This window comes from Artemia franciscana, unplaced genomic scaffold (genome assembly GCF_032884065.1).
Source record: "Artemia franciscana unplaced genomic scaffold, ASM3288406v1 Scaffold_2307, whole genome shotgun sequence".
Lineage (NCBI taxonomy): Eukaryota > Metazoa > Arthropoda > Branchiopoda > Anostraca > Artemiidae > Artemia > Artemia franciscana.
The window spans coordinates 13,673-34,527 of NW_027063229.1; the positions used below are offsets into that span (position 1 = coordinate 13,673).

General features: G+C 33.3%; 1 protein-coding gene across 4 annotated transcripts; it reads right to left on the bottom strand.

The window, feature by feature from the left end:
- Positions 1–707: 707 nt before the first annotated feature.
- Positions 708–20,352, bottom strand: LOC136042879 (uncharacterized). 4 transcript variants are annotated; one of them, XM_065727809.1, is made up of 2 exons: positions 19,670–20,352; positions 708–10,153 (listed from the first exon to the last, which is right to left on the bottom strand). In XM_065727809.1, exon 2 carries the CDS (start codon positions 4,591–4,593, stop codon positions 3,214–3,216), a length of 1,380 nt encoding a protein of 459 aa, XP_065583881.1. In that variant the 5' UTR covers positions 4,594–10,153; positions 19,670–20,352; the 3' UTR covers positions 708–3,213. The 4 variants fall into 3 exon arrangements, 3 of the variants coding, with proteins under 3 accessions (XP_065583881.1, XP_065583882.1, XP_065583883.1); XM_065727811.1 differs by lacking the exon at positions 708–10,153 and adding an exon at positions 10,161–11,337; XR_010621471.1 differs by lacking the exon at positions 708–10,153 and adding an exon at positions 12,127–12,827.
- Between the last annotated feature and the right edge of the window lie 503 nt (positions 20,353–20,855).

The window sequence follows — 20,855 nt, forward strand, 5'->3', positions numbered from 1 at the left end:
GTGATTAAAGGCTCTTTTCCTATGTCAAAAGTTTTAGTTTTCGAGGGTAATAGCTACGTATGTTGAAAAAATGAAGATATTAGACTATTTTATGATTGCAAATGGAAAAGAATGTGATTAAAGGGTCTTTTCTTATTTCAAAAGTTTTAGTTTTCGAGGATAATAGCTACGTATGTTGAAAAAATGAAGATATTAGACTATTTTATGATTGCAAATGGTAATGAATGTGATTAAAGGCTCTTTTCCTATTTAAAAAGTTTTAGTTTTCGAGGGTAATAGCTTTGTCTGTGGAAAAAATGAAGATATTAGACTATTTTATGATTGCAAATGGTAAAGAATGTGATTAAAGGCTCTTTTCCTATGTCAAAAGTTTTAGTTTTCGAGGGTAATAGCTACGGATGTTGAAAAAATGAAGATATTAGTGTTACGGGGTGGTTTTGTTAAATAATGTGCTTGTTTTGATGATTATATCTTAAAGGGGGTTTGCGTTGAGTGGGACTTTTCTAAGTCTTAATAGCTTGATGTGGATATGGGAGCTAAATTATTAATAAAATAAAAAGGCTTCGTATATAATCCCCGGTAACCTGGGAGACAGAAACATCTCAGTGTTGTTTGAGGTCTCCTGAAACAAATATAGATTCCCTTGGGACCGTACCTGAAAGCTAGAGGAACTGTACCTGATGCCCTAATACATAGACAAAAGATGATTAAATACAATAAGGTTTATTTACTTACAATATACAACTATTGACAAAACAGCTTCAATGACTTATTGCATGAAAAGGTGAACATGAGCAAAATTCATCTTGACAATTCAAATCCTTCCTTAAGACTAACTATTCGCCCTTGCGTTGGGCTCATATATCCAACGCGCGCACTTGCCGGACAGGCTTGGTGACCTGCGGAAGTTGACCTCCACTACTATTGGTAATATTTAATCATGTGACTAGTCACGCATCCAAAAGCTATTCTTATGGCAAGGATTTCTCTTTTGGTTTTGAGAAAAACCCATAGGTCAGAATAACTGGTTACTTTGTTGAGTAACATTTTTTTTATCTAAATGCACGTAGTCTAATTGCGTTGGACTATGCAGACTGTTGAAAAACTCAGGGGTCAGAATAACTGGTTACTTGACTTGTTAAGTAACCTTTCACTTATCTAAATGCACGTAGTTTAACTGCGTAGGATTATGCAGACTTGTTAAATTTAGCGACTGTTAAATTCTAAATGATTTTATTCAAACCTTTTTCAAATTGAAATTTACTAAAGGGGTGTGACTGAGAAATTTAGTCCTGAATTTAAGAGTTCCTAGAAGAGTATGGATGAGAGATTTGGTCCTATATTTGAGGATTCCTAAGGGGATGTGAATGAGGGATTTGGTCCTGAATTTTATAGAGGGGAGGGGGCTGGTCTATATGTTACATATCCCCTTTCCCGTTATAGATTGATGTCCCCATCAATCAGTCTAATCTCTTTCCTTAAATATTGTATTTATTCCTTATTGTCTATAAAAAAATTTTATTATAATTCCATAACCTTGTAAATGATGATTAAATTTTCAGAAATATTTTCCTACACCTTATATATATATGTCCTGCACCTAGCACTAAAAAAAAATTATTTAAACACAACACTTGACATTAACTGTTATTACACTCGAATACCTGGTTCCAATTGTTCATTTTTATTTGAAGTTTTAACTGTTATATCTGATTTTTAATTGATCCCAGGTATTTTAACAATAAGAATAAAAATACACGACGTAATATAAGATTTTCACTGGCACTTTTATTTACTTAAATTTATTATTCACTATTTGGCACTTTTTTTAAAGGTTCATCACTTATTAGTTCTGGATATTAGTTTCACACCAATCACAATTTTCGTGTCCTTGCCCTATTTACTGATTGAACAAATATATTGTCATTTTCTAATTTATCACCATTTAGCAAAAGTAAAGATTTTGTTTTTACGCTTTTACAAAATGGGAAGCGCGGGACTCAGAATCACTTATCCCCAGCAGTTTAAGTACAAATGTACGGCCGGTACTACAGTTCTTCTGTCCTGCTCCCGCTCTCTTCTGCATTTTTAGCGTTATCTTAATTGTCTTTGGCGTTATCTTAATTTAATTCAATAGACTGGAGTACTATCTAACACCTTACTTGGATCTCCTGTTCTAAAACTTCATTAGGTGTGTGAGGGTTTCCATATTGAATCGGGTTTACTAATGGTGTTTTTGCGTGGGTATGTTGTCGTACCCGCTGGCTGGATGTTTCGTTTTCTCTAGTCTACATCGTATAGTCAGAAATGAAAGATGGGTGATAGTTTTCTGGTTGAATCAGACGTGTCCTGGGCATTCTTCGGTGGTTGATAAATCATGATAGGTGTTTTGTAGTCTTTGACCATGACGTTTGTTGGCCAATGTTAGTAGTATGCCAAATTCTGTAATAAAAATTTCCAAGCAGAATCATGTTGTTAACATATAAAATGGTACTAGTGATACGATAATATAAAGCATTATTGTAATTTAAATTGCATAATAATAGTACATAAGTGCATAACAGTAATATTATATTTTTTTTTCAAACATTCAAAGTGAAATCGAATGTACGATTTCTTAAAAGAAGTTTTAAATTCTAATAATTCTCAGGTACATTTGAAGTAACGTGAGGTATATTTGGTCATATAGCAGCTGAAAATAGTTATATTGGTACTACACTATTACTATATTATTATGATTACATGTAAATATAAGAACACGGCACTAAAGAGGGTTATATATATATATGTAAGATTATATAGAGGTCTTAATGTTTTAGATCATATTTTAATAAAAAAAAATTGAACCTCCAATGCGTGATTAGTCGAAAAGTAATACATTTTGCATCATAGCCTTTCAATTATCACGCCTCGGAACGTTTTTTCCCTTTTCCTGAAATAGATCAGCAAAATTACAAGAGATGACCTCTTAAATCTCTTGTACATAAAAAGATAGAACGAATTTTTTCGTTCTTGTTAGAGGTCTATATTTACATAAAGATTTTCTGCCAAGAGTATTTTTGATGTATATGCCAAAAAGTAATACAGTTTGTTGTATCATAGCCTTTTAGCTGTTATACACCAACAATATTTCTACAGTAGGGAAAGGATGTTACGTACGGAGAAAGACCTCTTAATTTCCCCGGATTATTACATCCTCCCTGTTAAAATGGCTTAAATATCATCAGGAGCAGTAGGGTTCAATTGATGCATCTCTTGTGCCTCAATTGCATCAGTATTTATCCTTTTTCTCTTCAGTATTTTCCCATAGTTAATTGTTAGTAGCGCTCTTATTGTTAGTGAAATAAGAAATACCATGAATATTGTGATTATAATATTATACCATGAGTTTGGTGAGAACAAACCGTACTGGCTCTCCACGTATTTCAATCTTTGGTCTTCGTTAGTGAATAAGGGTATTTGCATATTTAACGCTTCCTTTATTTTTGTTAATTGCATTGTACCTTTGATCTTTTCTATTTTTGGCCATATGGATGTTTTAGATTCTTCATCATTTATATTCGGAATCGTGAAGGACAAGTTTATTCCTTGAAAATTTATTATTTTTGGGCTCATGACGTTAGTGCTGGTTGTGATTAGAGGTGTTTGGACGGTTGTTTCTTTAGTTACAAGTCTGCAACCTTGTTTGATTGTAATAGTCCCAACATCTTGTAATAATATTTCGGTTCGATAGCTGGGGTCAATTTTTTCTGTATTATTATAACAGGATAGAGTTCCTACCGTCTTTTTAGGTACTGTAAATAACCATAAGTCGTTCCGTAAATTAATGAAAGTTTCTCTTTTGGTATTTCCTATTAAGGCTTCACAAGAATCAGGAATATTTTGTTGCTGCGATTCCTTTAGGAATAGATCTAGCATGCATGATCCTATCTTTACGTTATATATAGGTAATGTAAGTTGGCAGACCAAATTTTTAAATGACACGCATTCTTTTAATTCTTCGGTATTTGCTAACGCGTATTTTCTTCTATCTTGATCTATTAACATATATTCCGCTTCTGGGATGATGCTCATGAAGGAGTTTGTCTCTTTAATGTTGATGGGAAATGTAGATATTTTGTATAGGTCGTATATGGATTGTTGATTAATCAAAGGAATTGTGACTACAGCAAATAGTTGCTCATTGATCTCGGTAATATGCACCTTTAGTTTTGTATAATACAAAAACAAGTTAGCTACTTCTGGTTCTACTGGTAAGTGGAGACCAAATGTTAAGTGAGTCTTTATTTCGTTTAGGATGTTCTTAAGATCCGAGGGATCCACTAAGTCGTAAGAAAGAGTACCTCCTGTTAACTCAAATAACGCGAACTCAAATTTACTGACATCAGTGGCTAAGTTCAACAAAGACATAATAACAATGTCTAGTGACACCATTGTTAGGCTGGAATCAGAGATTACTCTGTCTACCTCATTTTTTAAATAGTTCATTGTGCTGACTGTTCTTGATATTTTCTTGGATATAGCCTCGATTTTGTCTTTTTGGTAATTGGCTATGCTTGCTTGTATTTTTTGTACATGTAGTGTTGTATTCATGGCTGTGTTGAGTCTTTTAACATTATCTCTTAGTATATTCAAATCTTCTTCGGTTGACAAACCGAATAGTCGGGAAGCAAGCTCTTTGACGAGGGGAATGTTTCTTCCACTTCTGTTATTGGGGTATGTTCAGTTTCGATTGCTGTTGGAGTAAAATCAGTTTCTGCTGTGGTTTCCTCGTTTTGAGTATCGTATTTCCAGAAAGTAGTCGTTTCGTATTTTCTTGAGGTGCTTTTGGGGATTTCCATTAAGCCGTTTGTGCCTTCTTCGGTATAAGACGTAATACGTGGAACATGGGCGGTCGTGTTGATTTTGGTAGCTTCCGTTGTGACGTTTATTATTCTACAGAAATATTGACATTTAAACTTGTATTTTGGTTTGCTGGTACCATTAGTGGAATTCAATCCCACTTCAATATTTTCTATGCCTCTTATTATTTCTGGTATTTTATTTGTTCGCGTTACGAGGTCAGATACAATGCTCGTGGTTTGGGTTTCAATTGTAGCGGTTTGCTGTGTGTCTGGGGAAATACTGGTTATATCTCTTGTTTCAACTTTCGTTGGTTTTATTTCAGATAAATTTATTTTTTCTTGCATTTGTTTGTTCTCAGCCCTGTTAATTTGTTTTGGTCCATTCCATAGTTCTTTGAAGAAATTCCATACTGTGGGCAATTCGTTCAATAATGCATATTGTCCATCGTAAAATTTTCTTTGTCTAAGTTGGGTCTTTATTGGCTCAATTGTATCCTGGGTCTCTTTATCGATATCTGAGTTTTGGTTTTCGTTAATTGACCTCCTTTTTCTTTTTTCAATGGTTTTTCCGAATCCTATAGCTTTATCGATTTCGGCTATTTTAGCATCAAAATTATCTACTATTCTTTTTATTTTGACTTTGGGAAAGTTAGGGGATGTTTCTTTCTTCTCTTTATGGTTGTTTTTGCTTGTTTGTAATCCCTTGTCTGACTTTAAAAATTGAAAAATTGATTCTTTCAGGTCAAATGTATTTTTCTCTAGTCTTATAACTTGTTGGAACAATGTTTCAAATGGTTTAGGGTCTAGCTTCATAAAAATTTTCCAAGCATTGTTACTAGTTAGAAGTGAATTTTCGTGTTTGAATATTATTCCATGCTTTACGACATCTTGTGTATGGGCACTTATACACATGGTCATCAAAATTGTTAAGATCATCTTTCTTATCTGTAATTAATATTTAATCAATTATAGAAAGAAAAAAATGGATTGCGTGACGCTGAGATTTATTGAGTATTATTGGAGTTTTTGAAGATAGACTCAAGGGGCTAACACGCTATTGTCATTACGATATAGTGTTAAAAAAATCAATTTAAAAAAAATATCAATAATTTTAAATTGGGGGATTAAAGAATATTAAAGATGCTTCCAATGAAGACTCGTGTCTGAATAGACTAAAGTGTCATTACGGAAGATCTTTGGCACCGCCCATTTCAGAAAAAGGGGCTATTTTAAATAGAGAAAAACAAGGATTTTTTGGAAAATAGGGGGGAACACTCCCTAAAAATCACAGAATCTTAACGAAAATAATACAATCGTATTCGGCGGATCCGAGAACCTAGTAGCAAAAATCTCATGTATTTTTCTCAAAAATGTTGAATTTTTTGTCAGAAAATTAATAATTGGTGTGTGTTTTTGGAAGATAAAATAATAATATTGAAGGGTGCAATCATTAGGTATTTAGCAAATTAAAGTACTAGCTTAGTCTCGCTAATAATCTATTAGGGATTTTTTTTTTTTTTTTTTTTTTTTAAAGTTTTGTTTTAGGTCTAGGATGGAGTTAACTCAAGACCTATTAGATGTTCTCTACTCTCATTGGGGGGGGGGGGGGATGGATAGACATTGGCAGTATTTATATTAAAGTTATCTTATTTAGTTACAAAAATACCTAGATATAAAAAAATTAATAGCACTTGTATTTTGAGAGGATCGCCGTTAAACTTCTTTATAACTCCAAATAGTTAAAAACTAAAATTGTTTAGAATTTTGCTAAACAAGGAAAAATTTGCTTAAAACACATATCTGATAAATGTATGAAATAGTATGAAACAACTTGTGTGTCTGATACGGCTTGAGGCTTAAATTACTAATTAAGTATATGTAATAGAAGGATAGGCTTATTTTATTGTTAAAGTTTTGATTCATGGCATTAGTTGGGTAAGATCTAATTATGGTTGGGTGGTTAATGTGGTTTGGAGCTTTAAAAGTAGGGATAATTATTATATTATAAGATTGTAAGACCTAGTAACTATGTTTTTAACTTATTACAGCCATTTTTTGTATGCACTTTGAGAAACAATTATAGCCTTTGCAAAACTTGCACAAATTCGAGAGGGTGTCTTATTGATGTATAATAGTTTGACTTTCGATAAATTAAGTGTTCTTTCGCATTTAAACTCATTCTAGCTTAAAACTACCCGGCTTAGTTGCAAAAGAAGAACAACCTTTGACTTATGACTTAAATCGTTTTTAAATTTAGTAGGATCTTAGCCTAACTTAATTAATAAGTTGTAGGCTACTAGTCCTTTGTAGTACAAATCTATATTGTACTTATTTAAAATGAGTTAAACTTTAGGTTAAGAATTTGAAAAGTTTCACAACTTGTTTCCTTTTAATTTTTTTTTTTTTCTTAAAGAATGATTGAATAAAAAAAATAATCATTTTCTCATTATGCAGAAATATTCTCTTATCCCAATTATCTTGTCGTTAAAAAAAAATAAGCATCTTCTCATTATGCAGAAATACTCTCTTATCCCAATTATCTTGTCGGTTGAAGATGTGCCGTATAATTATGGTTTTTCGAAAAACCTTTAGATTTGATGTATTCACTACCTCAGGTAGATGTAAGTAGATTATAATTGAGGGTTTTATTACAGCACTTTGCATCTGGAATGAGACCAAGTCAAATTAAGAACAATGTTTTACTTTGTAAGTAGCAATATTTCAATAGAATGATGCGACTATTTTTGGTTTTTATACTAAATAAATATAGTAGTTAGCTTTAGTTAACTACTAAATTAAAAGTTAAAGGTTTAAGTTTCTTTTAAAAAGAAAGTTGTTTTCTTTTATCATTATATAAAAGTCTCGTTTTACCATACATTGTTCAGTTGTTTAGATGGGAAGACTATATTCTGTTATCTAAGCGAGATACATAAGTATACTTTGTGAACAAATGTTTATCAAATATAGTTATTGTGTTTTGATATGTTTTCAAAGCTTGTATTTTCAAAGCTTGATATTTGAAGTATTTTTCAAAGTTCAGACTGTGTCATGAATCCATGTAGATTGCATAAGGTAAGAGATTGAATTTTGTTAAATGCCTTTGGGACATTTTTTGTTAAAATTACGCGAAGAGAAATTTTTTTTTTTTTTTTTTTTTAAGTAGTAGGCTAAAGGTTAGTAGGCTAAGTGTTAAGTTTAGATTTTTCGTGTTTTATATGCTATTACACTTATTTATAATAGTTTGTAAAGTTCACAGGTCCGGCGATTTTGGTAATTTCTAAGCATATTTATCTTACTATAAGTATATGAATTAAGATAATTATACGGAGGTTATATATATTTTTTTGTAATGCTAGTTTTGGTAAGCGTAATTTATTTTGAAGAATCATTACCTTACCGCCATATATTTCCTGTTTCGTTCTCCTTTCTGTTCCTGAAACGTTTTTACTTCATTTGATTTTGGGTGGGATAATTATTTCTTGTTACAAAGGCGTTTCCTTTGTAACAAGAAATAATTACGCTTACCTAGTTTTGGTAGTTTAGAGATTTCTTCTATGATTGGATTTAGGCGCGTTTTAACTACCTCTTCGTTCTCTAATTTTGCATATATAATTTGCTCAAGGAAATCCCCGATGCCTTGAAAATCAAGATAAAGTTTTTCATTCGTGAAATTTTGTCTATATTTTTCTATGGTCTTGACAAAAGCACTTTTTACATGTTCAATTTCAGTATTATTTTTCAGATACAATACTTTTAACGTTAGATGGAAAGAGTTTTGTTTGATTAAGGCTTTTGTTAACATAGGGTTTGTTTCAATTACGTGTTTTTGCATTAATGAAGCATTCATCCTTATCTGAGGGTTTTTAACTTGGATTGCGAGGAAGTAATTCGGCTGAGATTCCATTACTTCATATCTTTAGACCAGTCCAATTTCTAAAAAAAAATTAAATTGGGTTATATTAATAATTATTGGGTGGAGTTAGGCATGTTTTCATGGATAATTTCGTGGGATTAGCTGTTTTTTTACTCAGAGGTTTAAAAATTTTGTAAAGTAGACAGTTTTGTTCCACAGTTGATGTCGAAATTATTTTGCACGTTGAAAATTGGTCCGCCTATATATGTTAAAAAATCTTTTGATCTAGGAATAGGAGCTGACCAAAAGGTTAATTCAGATAATTCATCTTTATTTTCTGAATTGTCTTCCGCGAACATAAGATATTTTTGTAAATTTTTAGGTATTTGAAGGCTCCACAGGGTATAGTTTATATTTCTTTTCCGCATAAGAAGTCGGACGTGCATTCTGCACTGTTCTTTTAAGGTTAAGAGTCCTGACACGTTATGGATTACTTTGAAAATTAATATTTTATGGAAAAATAGGGGGTCCTTACAGTTCATTAATTTTTCAAATACGATTATATCTGTTTGAGGCGCTATTTTTGACGCAAAGTTGTCATCGCATTCGCTACAGGTAAAGATTATTTGTTTCAGTTCATTGTAATCTGGTTCATAAATATGGAATTTTCGGCCGTTTCTTATCAAATTACTAGCTGAATAATGGTTCTTGTAGTCTTTATAAATTTTGTTTAGTATGCTTGGTTTTTCCAACAAGACTTTTGTATTTCTTTTTATCAATATTGACAAAAATCTCAGAGGCCATATGATTGTATAGCCTCCGTCATTATAGATTCTCCAAAAATTTTCGCTGATCAATGTTGCAACTAGAGGATATTTTTTGAGGGGGATTCTGTTAAGTAAGATCGTAAAAGTCCGAGACGCAAGTTGCTGTTTATACTGGAAGTTTTCTCTTCTTATCTTGCGTGTAAATGAACAAAATAACAAGATGAACAAAGTTCTTGTTATTAGCTTATTAGTGATGCTTACAGGAATTTCGAGAAGGTTGTAGAGAGTTTGGTATTGTAATTCTCTTGTTGCTTTCTTAACGGCATTTTCGAAATCTTGGTCTAATAATTTGTGTTCACTTTCTGACAAATTTGGCAAACTTTGTGTTTTACATGGAAACCAAGCTGTTCGATTTTTCAGGTATCTAGGGGGAGTTTTTATGGTTCTAGTTTTTATATCAAAACTTTCCCCATTCTTCAACCTGGTAAGGTTGGGATAACTTAAGGCTCTTTTTAATGGCATGATATTTCTTCTTCAACTTTTGTTAGTTATAGGCAGGTTAGTAAGTTAATTGGCGGTTACCTTGATACTGATTTCTTCTAGAATCGCGTATGACGTGTTTATTAAGGTATTGATTTCTATTCTCTTCCAACCAAATTTTTCTTATATTTTACACGGTTCTTCCTTGTCTACAAATTAGAAAAGTTACATAAGGGGGGAGGAGAAAAAAAAGGTAAAGGGTAAAAAGGAACCGTCAATTTCATGATTTTCTGTTATTCTTAAAATTGGCCCATTATTGGCCATTAAATTATACGCTGACTTCAAAAGGTAGGGGGTTTTAAATGTTAACTGGAAGTCTTTTTCGTTGATTCCGGGGTCATTTTCCATGTACATTATGTATTTCTTTAGGAAAGTGGGAATATGGAGGCTTTGTATGGAATAATTAATGTCCCTTTTCCTTAATGTTTGCCGTATTTTCTTTCTGCATAGGTCTTTTAGACTGAGTTCATCTGAGGCCGTGTGAATTATTTTATAAATCAATTCCTTACGAAAACATAGGGGGCTAGCTGTGTCTAGGAATTTTTCATACACAATGATGTCTTTATCTGGCAAAATTTTTGATCCAAAATTTTCATCATTCATGTAGAATTTTGTTGTTACATATATTAACTCCATATACTGTTCATCATAAATATAATGGGATGAATTTTTTACAATTATTGGGTCAAAATTAGTACTGTATCTCAAATAGTGCTCATATATTCCCAACAATATATTTTCATCTTCCACAATTTTGTAATTCACATTTAGTAGTAAGTCCAGAAACTTTAAGGGCCATATTATTTTGAAACCTGATTCTTGTTCTATGTGCCAAAAATTTTCGCGTATTAAAGATGCTATCAAAGGATACGCAACGGGGGGCATTGCTTGGAGTAGGGCTGTGAAGGTGTGTATAGCATTTCTGTGCCTATAATCGTAATCTTTGCTCAATATATCTAATGAAAATGATCCATATAATAGGATGATTATTCCGTGTATTAAGAGATCCTCGTTAAAAATAACGGGAACTTTCAATAATGAATATAAGGTATTATATTCCAGGTTTCTTATTGCATTAGTTATTGCGGATTCGAAGATTATTTCCCGTAGTTCATAGTCTATTACTGAGAGGTTTGGTAAACTTAGGGTTTTATTTGAAATCCAAAATTCTGGTCTCGCAAACATTAGGTCTTGGTTGGTTCCTAGGGTGTCGGTATTACTTAAGGTTCTTTGTCTCGGCATTTTCCTGGTTAGTATTAGTCACACGTATAAGCAGGCTAATTATCTAATGAGTAATTACCTTTTTCCGCCTTGAGTCCTTTTGGTGATTCGTCTAAAAAAAAATTGTAGATTTTGTTTATTGTTTGAATTTTTTTGATTTTAATTTACCTTTATATGCGTCTTTTTTTGCTTCTACCGATTTTTTTCTCTTTAAGAAAATGTTATTTCCCCTTACTGCGTAATTTTGGGACGTTGGATCGTACATAAATTTGGCGTAATGTCGGATTTCATCTAAGGGGCGGTGAATTCCTTCGTACTTAATACAATTTTCATTTTCCTCGATCTTATAACAAATTTTTGGTGGTCTACATTTATCAATTAAAAGTAGATCGGTTTGATTCGGACCCTTGCAAAACCAATAGCTTATATTAAATTTTTGTTGTAGTTTTCTTATTAATAGTTGAAGACTTGTCAAGTTTTTTCCTTTCTTATTTTTATTTGAATATTTTATTTTTACTTCTCCTCTCGCGGGTCGATATTTAAGAGTATTTGCTAATTTTAAGCCAAATCTATATGTATGAGGTTCAAATTTTGTTAAATCGTAATTGAGGTACCATGTTTCAGCATACACCTCTTTACCATTCTCATCTTGAACTAAGATTGCTGCCGCGTATATAATGTTTTCCTTAGCATGGATAATTGAAATAAATTCTGTATCAATAACAGCTTTGGACATATTTTGGTGGTAAATGGGGTAGTAAATTAAGTTAAAAGGGACTTAATAATTTGGAGAAATCGGGAATGAAAAAAAAAATTCTTAAATTATGAATTACACTCCAAGTAACAAGCAGAGAAATACAACGTATATGTATTGAAGCAATGAAGAAATAGTTATTCGGGAAATCGCACCGACACAGCGTACGAACTTAGACACAATTCATAAGCAGTATCCGCACAAACTACCGACTATTGGTTTACGGTGAATTTGGTTTTGTCAAAATTCAATTTACAGTTTGTTGCAAATTACTTTTATTTGTTTACTTTACTGCTGGCTGTAACAATGAAGAAGTAGCTTTCAAGGAGTCCCCTCAGGTAGTACGCGGCAAAGCAAGTTGAAACACGTCAAGCCTTGCCACTACAACCCGCAAGGGCGCCCTGCTTTCTCTATTCAGGTTTCGTGTATAGTAGACTTCTTGTAATTTCGAATGTAATTCTAGTTTCGAAATCTATATCGTCTGTCCATGCGTAAGGTTTAGCAATATTAATAAGCTTTCTAATCAACGTTTTGTTACAGCTGAGTTATACTTGTGGTAATATAGTCTACCAAAGCTACGGGTTATATTATTAGAGAAATTAAAGTTTTTAAGAATCAGGAAGTGTCTCGCCTACTTATCTGGCGAAACGTTTAGTCGATGGGGCAGTTTTAATTTTAACCCTTAAGATAATCCTTAACTTAAAGGAATTATTTTAAGAAAAATGTTAATGAAGCAGTTGCACTCTTGCGGTTAATCTTAGCAAAAAATGTGATTTTGGACTTACTTAGAATAATGAGCACTTTTTGATAAAATAGGCCAATTTTTCACTTGGAGTCTTTCAGACTTCCTGAAAAGTACTTTCCTTTAATGATGTTTTATTAGGACGGTTTCTTAGCGTAATTAATTGACAATTAGCAAAAAAATGATTATTTTATTATTATTTTTTTTTTCCTTTATTTTATCCAGGACTGGTAGATTTTTATTTTTCTTTTATTAATAATCTAATTTATCTGGTTTTTTGACGACTCGGCCTGACCTTGTTGTTACCTTCCCTTCGGTAGACTCGGTTTTTTTCTTTGGCTTCGCTAGCGATATTAAGTCAAACTTTTTATATTGTTTTTTAAGAAATTTTTGACCTTTAATTTGTGCCTTTTTAGCCTGGGCAGTTGCACTCTGTGGTCTTGTTCCTTCCACATCTTTGGGCTCATTTGTGCCTGATTCACTCTCAGTATCTGAGGAACTAGTTGTAGATTTAGTATCTGGTTCTCTTGAAGTAGAAGTTTGAGATTTAGGTGTAGATCCAGCTCGACCTTCGTAAATTTCTTCACCTCGTGAAGTGGAGGGTTTATTCATTGACTCGTCCTGTTGATCTCTGGGTTCGGGAGAATTGAACGATTCTTGGGAGCTTTGGGAGGATTCAAATGTCTTTTTGGGGTGCCTCCACTGCTTGAAAGCCATGTCTTCTGGGGGGTGAGGAAGTGTTTGTATTAAGGTTTCCTTCCAAGATACCCAGTCCTTTGGTTTTGCCTTTGATACGGTTATATCGTGATACTGTTGCTCATCTGTAGGTGGATCAGTATAAAATGTACTTTGTCTAGTCTTAATGGGGTAATTAATGATATCCATTGCTTCTCTTAATGTTTGTTTTTGGGGTTGATTGTCTCTTTGTGACTCTATGTCCCTAGGAGTTTGTATAGCCTTATTTAATTCATCATGTAACGATAAAGGTCTGTCTATTGGTGAAATAGGTTTCACCAAATTGTCGGGGAAACGTTTTGGTGGAAAAGGTGTCGAAATTCGATCCGGGAAAAATTGCGTTTGTGGAGAAATTGTATAGTCCAACTCTTCTGATTCTTCACTGGAAGAGGAATCGCTATTCCTCCGTCTCCGCGTAACGGGGGTATTTTTTGGGGGGGTAACCATATTTGTCATGGTTAGAAATTCATTAAATTTTTCTTCATCACTACTGTTTTCAAAATATCCTTGTTTGAGATTAAAAGGTTTAAGCTCACTTAATCTAGAGCGAGGTGGTTGATTTTCGTCCTCCGAGGTATTTGATGTTGAAGGTTGAGGGGTCCATGTTTCTGTGAATTTTGCCCTTTTTATACGACTAACATGGGTTTTATAGACTTTTCCTGTTTTTGGTTTTAATAGTTTAAATGTAACATTATTATCATACCTTTTAATTATTCTTAACGGTCCTAGGTACCGGTCCGAAAGTTTCTTGCCGTCCGATTTGTTTTCATTTTTTAAGTAAACGCAATCTCCTACTTGGAAATCGAGTTTACCTTTGACATTAGGAATATTTTTTGCTTCTTGCTTTCTTTTTGATCTTTCTATTTCTTGTTTTACAAGTTTATAAGTTTTCCTCATTCTATTGATAAATTCTTGTTTATAATCTTGAGAATCATTATAAAATTGTCGTGACTCTATAATTTCATCATAAGGGATTCGAAAGTCTCGTCCGAATAATATATAAAATGGGTTATCGCGAATGACCTGGGAGTAAGCTGTATTTATTACATTTGTTAAATAAGGTAAGGTATCATGCCAATCCCTGCGATTTTCTTTCGTGTAAATACTTAAAATATTAGAAAATAGTTTGTGTCTGTTCTCGATTTTCCCATTGGCCTGTGGATGATAAGGGGTCGATACCAATTTATTTATTTGAAGGAAAGACATTAAATCCTTGGTTACTTTCGCTACAAAATTAGGGCCGTTATCGCTTAATACTGTATTAGGGATACCGAAATTAAGGAATATTTTAGCGAGAGCTTTCGACGTTGTATAGGCGCTTTGATTTTTTAATGGTTTAGCAAAAGTGAAACCAGAAAAATGATCAATTACTGACAGTACACAGGTATGTCCTTCATTAGAAGTGGGTAATCCTCCACTTGTACCATATAAATCAAAAGAGACTATGTCAAATGGAAACCGGGCCGTAGGCGTTCTTCCTATCGTTGGATTCGGGTAGACTTGAGGATTTTTTCTTAAATTACAAGTTTCACAATTATTAACATAATTCTTTAACTTTGTCAAGGCTGAAGTAACGAAAAAGTATTGTTTTAATCTATGGAATGTCTTATCTAATCCCAAGTGACCTCCTACTTCAGAATGAAAGAATTCAAAAGCGGGTTTTTCCAAAATTTGGGGTAAAACTGGTATAACGGAAGTTTGATTTCTTTTATCAGTATCGGTTATTATCCTACATAGTATTTCTTCGTCGAAATCATAATAATAGTTATCAATTTCTTTTTTAAAAGATTTCATTTCATCGGGCAACTCTTTATCATATAAGAAATATTCTATTAGAGCTGCACAAGTATTATCTTTCTTTTGATACATTTTTATAGACTTCAAGGAAAGTGGGCTGTTTGTCTGTTCCTTCTCGACCGAAATATTCTCAACCGATTTCATTTTTAAACCCTTCTTTCTTGGAACATACTTTGCTTTTATTGTGTTGACTTCTTCATTTTCATTTTCTACTGGGGTATTGTCTGGAAATCTACTTAGATAATCACATGGGGCATTTTGTTTTCCCTTAAGATGTTCAAATTCATAATCTAAGTCTTGGATTTTCAAAATCCATCTCGCGAGTATTCCCGTTGGCTTTTTGAAAGTTTGCAAATATTGCAGGTTTTTGTGGTCCGAACGCAGTTTAAATTTTCTGCCTACCAAATAATGTCTGAACTTATCCAAATGGTGGATAATCGATAATAATTCAAGCTGTGTAGCAGAATAATTACTTTCACCAGAAGTCAGGGTGCGAGAAGCGTACGCTATCACTCTTTCTTCCCCATTTATTATTTGGGAGAGGATCGCCCCAATTCCCTTGTTTGAGGCATCCGTTGTAACAACGAATTGTCCTGTTTGGAAGTCAGGTAGGGATAAAATAGGTTCTGATGTTAGAGCCTTTTTTAAATGATCTAATGCATTCTGAGCTGTATTAGACCACACAATTTTTTGTGGGTTGCCTCTCGTGAGGTCCGTTAAAGGTTTTGCAACTTGTGCGTAATTTCTTATAAATTTTCGGAAATAGCTCATTAATCCTAAGATTCCTCGTAATTGTTTAATTGTTTGGGGGGGCTTTATATTTTTAACGGATTTTATTTTTTCAGGGTCTGGGGAAATTTGTCCTTGCGTTACAACTACTCCTAAAAATTTTAGTTTTGTTTGAAAAAGATTTACTTTTTCTGGTCTACATTTTAAATTGCCTTCTCTAAATTTCCCAAACACTTTTGCTAGTGTCTCTAAATGGTCCTCCGCGTCTTTGTCCATAGCTATGACGTCATCAACAAAATGAATTATGTTATTTAGGCCTCTTAGTAAATGAAGGAGGGGTCTACACAATGCACTCGAACTAGTTTTTAGTCCAAATGGTACTCTTAAGTATTCATAAGAACCACATTCTGAAGTTGAAAAAGCTGTTTTAAAAACATCGCCCTCAGCTATTTTTACTTGATGATACCCTTGTGTCAAATCTAGGGAAGTAAATATTTTATTTTTATTTGATATTGAGTCTAGAATTTCGTCTATTCTAGGTAGGGGAAATTTGTCACTTACTACTTGTTTATTTAAAGCTCTATAATCTACCACTAGTCTAAGATCATTATTCTTTTTCGGGACTAAAATAACGGGGGCAGAGTATGGGCTTATGCTTGGCCTTATGATTTGATTTTTTTCGAGTTCATGTATTTTGTTTATTAGCCATTCCTTATGTTTATAAGGAATTCTGTATGGTTGTTTTGCGACTGGTGGCCCCGTGGTTTGTATTGCGTGTTCATAAAATGGGATAAGTCCTATGTCATCTTCAGATGTTGAAAAGACATCTTTATATTCCCATAATAAGTCGCATAATTTTTGTTTTAATGACACGTCGGTTATGTGACTTAGTTCGAATTTCTCAAGGAATTGAGATCGCGTCAGTGGATATTCTCTGTCAACGTAAACATTAATATTATTCACGTAGTTTTTTTCCAAATTTTTCCAATTATTAATTTCGGATTCCGATACTACCTGTATCTCTACTAAACATGTACCTTTACTTAGGGTAATTAGGTCGTTTTCGTGGGTGTTCGTTACCCAAATGTAACCTTCTCCCTTTTCGTAATTTATAATTTGTTCTTCACAAACTACATATTTCGGGAGATTTTCCGACGGTGATGCTACCCAAATTTCATTTTTATCATTAACTGGTTCTAACATTTGTGATATTTGGACCCTCTGCATTGATTTAGGGGGAATTTTTGTTTTACGCACTACAAATCCATAATATTTTTCGTGATTTTCTTCTTTTATTGAGTTTAGAAGATTCTCCGCTGGTTCTTTTCCTGAAATTTCTATTTTTTCAAGTTTTTTCCATAAGTAACAAATTTCTTGAATTTGTTTGTTTCTATACTCTCTCATGTTACCTATATTTTCCCTTACTTTGTTTGCTTGTATGTTATTTATCATTGATATAGTGTCCGTTGGGTAGATAAACTTTGAATTTGCTACATCTAATAATATTTTATTCGATTTTAAAAAATTTGCGCCTATTATTGCTTCGTATGGAAAATTCTTACAAACTATAAATCGAGTATAGAAATTTCTGTTATCCTTGCGCAAGGCTAGATACACAGTGCCTTTCACATCCAGGTCGTGTCCGGTTACACTTGATAAATTGGGACGGATATTGCTCATTCGTCGTTTAATATAGTTTGGTAATTTATTAAATACTGATGAATTTATCACATTTACGGTTGCTCCTGAATCTATAAGGGCTGAGAAATAAATATTCCCTGCGTTAAAATTCTCAAATACTGGTAACATATTATTATTATTTGCACTTAAAAATGGTATTATTACTGGAGGGGACCTATAAATTATCTTGCCACCAAATTTTGGTCCTACGAATTTTGGGGGCTTATATCGTTTCCCTGGGATTCCCAGATGTTAGATGTAGAATTTTCATTTGTTCTGTTTTGGGTTCCTTGGTTATTACTTGATATGGAGCTATTATATGGTTGCCGTCGGCTGATGTAATTTTCTCTTGTATTTCTGTTCCAACTATTACTGGGTTGATTTGTTCTTCCACGATACCCTCCTCGATATTGATATGCATTGCGTTGAAAATTTCGACTTTGGGTGGGATAATTACCTCCTGTTACAAAGGTGTTTCCTCGATCACCTCTTGGGGCGTACCCACTATAGTTTGTCCCCCTGGACAAACGGTTACCCGTTCCCCTAATGTTTGGTGGATTATTATTGTTTGCAAAACAATTTCTTGCGATGTGTCCTAATCGGTTACATGTGTAGCACCTTAATGGTTCATTGTTAGTTTGTGCCCTTAATTGATTATTGGGGGCAAAACGTACTTGTCTTGGTGGTGTGGTGGTTCGAATTTGATTTCGAACAGGTTTGGGCGATGATTCTCGGGAGAAAAATCGCGGAGAGGAATCCCTTGATCTTACAGGGGCTTTGCTTTCTACAGCATTTATTGACATTTTTTGATGCTGCAGGACAATCGAATCAATTTCTACGGCTCTTTCTATTTCCTGAACTGCTAGTTCTAGGTTATCAATATTTTTAGCTATCAAAAGGCGGTATAACTTTGGGTTTAGTCCCTGCTTAAATGCATTTAGTATGATTTTTTCATATAATTCCCCTTCTCCTGGACCGTATCGCGCCTCTGTTGCAATTCTAACCTTATGCAAGTACTCACGAACGTTTTGGGTCTGTTCGAAAGTAACTAGGCCATGTTTTAGTTTATTCAATGAACTTGTGTCAATGAATCTTTTCTGGAAGGCCTGTTGCAATAATTCTATTGAGTTAATTGCTGAGGTTGCTTCTGTACCTATCGAGTTTTCGATTTGTTTTAGGAATGTTAGCGCCTGTCCTTTCAATCTTAAAAGTAACATGTTTTTTAATACTTTTAGGTCAATTTTTGTCATTTCTACAAATTGTCCTAAATGGATGTTGAATTGATCAACGTCCGTATCTCCTTCATAATCTGGTAATGATTTTGCAATTTCTACCGAAGTTGCAATAATTTGTTGCGCTTTTAATATTTCATCTTGTTCCTGGTCCATATTTATTGTAGTTTTAGTATGCGGTATAAAATAATCTCAAAAAAATTTTTAATTTTATTACTGTTTTATTTCAATTTTTAAAGATTTTAATATTTTTTGAATGGGGTATACCTATATATATAAAAAAAATGCAAAATAGAAATAAAATTTCACTGCACCTAAAAATTCAAAAAGCTAGGTAAAATTGCACTGCACTTAAAAATCGAAATTAAAATGTAGATAATCATACTTGTCTATGTTAGTAGGCATTTATTGCATAGGTACTTTCAGTTCCTTTTGCTGCTTTCTTTAACCGACCGCGCCATATGTTACGGGGTGGTTTTGTTAAATAATGTGCTTGTTTTGATGATTATATCTTAAAGGGGGTTTGCGTTGAGTGGGACTTTTCTAAGTCTTAATAGCTTGATGTGGATATGGGAGCTAAATTATTAATAAAATAAAAAGGCTTCGTATATAATCCCCGGTAACCTGGGAGACAGAAACATCTCAGTGTTGTTTGAGGTCTCCTGAAACAAATATAGATTCCCTTGGGACCGTACCTGAAAGCTAGAGGAACTGTACCTGATGCCCTAATACATAGACAAAAGATGATTAAATACAATAAGGTTTATTTACTTACAATATACAACTATTGACAAAACAGCTTCAATGACTTATTGCATGAAAAGGTGAACATGAGCAAAATTCATCTTGACAATTCAAATCCTTCCTTAAGACTAACTATTCGCCCTTGCGTTGGGCTCATATATCCAACGCGCGCACTTGCCGGACAGGCTTGGTGACCTGCGGAAGTTGACCTCCACTACTATTGGTAATATTTAATCATGTGACTAGTCACGCATCCAAAAGCTATTCTTATGGCAAGGATTTCTCTTTTGGTTTTGAGAAAAACCCATAGGTCAGAATAACTGGTTACTTTGTTGAGTAACATTTTTTTTATCTAAATGCACGTAGTCTAATTGCGTTGGACTATGCAGACTGTTGAAAAACTCAGGGGTCAGAATAACTGGTTACTTGACTTGTTAAGTAACCTTTCACTTATCTAAATGCACGTAGTTTAACTGCGTAGGATTATGCAGACTTGTTAAATTTAGCGACTGTTAAATTCTAAATGATTTTATTCAAACCTTTTTCAAATTGAAATTTACTAAAGGGGTGTGACTGAGAAATTTAGTCCTGAATTTAAGAGTTCCTAGAAGAGTATGGATGAGAGATTTGGTCCTATATTTGAGGATTCCTAAGGGGATGTGAATGAGGGATTTGGTCCTGAATTTTATAGAGGGGAGGGGGCTGGTCTATATGTTACATTAGACTATTTTATGATTGCAAATGGTAAAGAATGTGATTAAAGGCTCTTTTCCTATGTCAAAAGTTTTAGTTTTCGTGGGTAATAGCTACGTATGTTGAAAAAATGAAGATATTAGACAATTTTATGATTGGAAATGGTAAAGAATGTGATTAAAGGCTCTTTTCCTACGTCAAAAGTTTTAGTTTTCGAGGGTAATAGCTACGTATGTTGAAAAAATGAAGATATTAGACAATTTTATGATTGGAAATGGTAAAGAATGTGATTAAAGGCTCTTTTCCTACGTCAAAAGTTTTAGTTTTCGAGGGTAATAGCTACGTATGTTGAAAAAATGAAGATATTAGACTATTTTATGATTGCAAATGGTAAAGAATGTGATTAAAGGCTCTTTTCCTATTTCAAAAGTTTTAGTTTTCGGGGGTAATAGCTACGTATGTTCAAAATCTGAAGATATTAGACTATTTTATGATTGCACATGGTAAAGAATGTGATTAAAGGC

Excerpts from the sequence above, each read along its gene's own strand:
- LOC136042879 (XM_065727809.1), bottom strand. The coding sequence starts at position 4,593 with ATGAATACAACACTACATGTACAAAAAATACAAGCAAGCATAGCCAAT.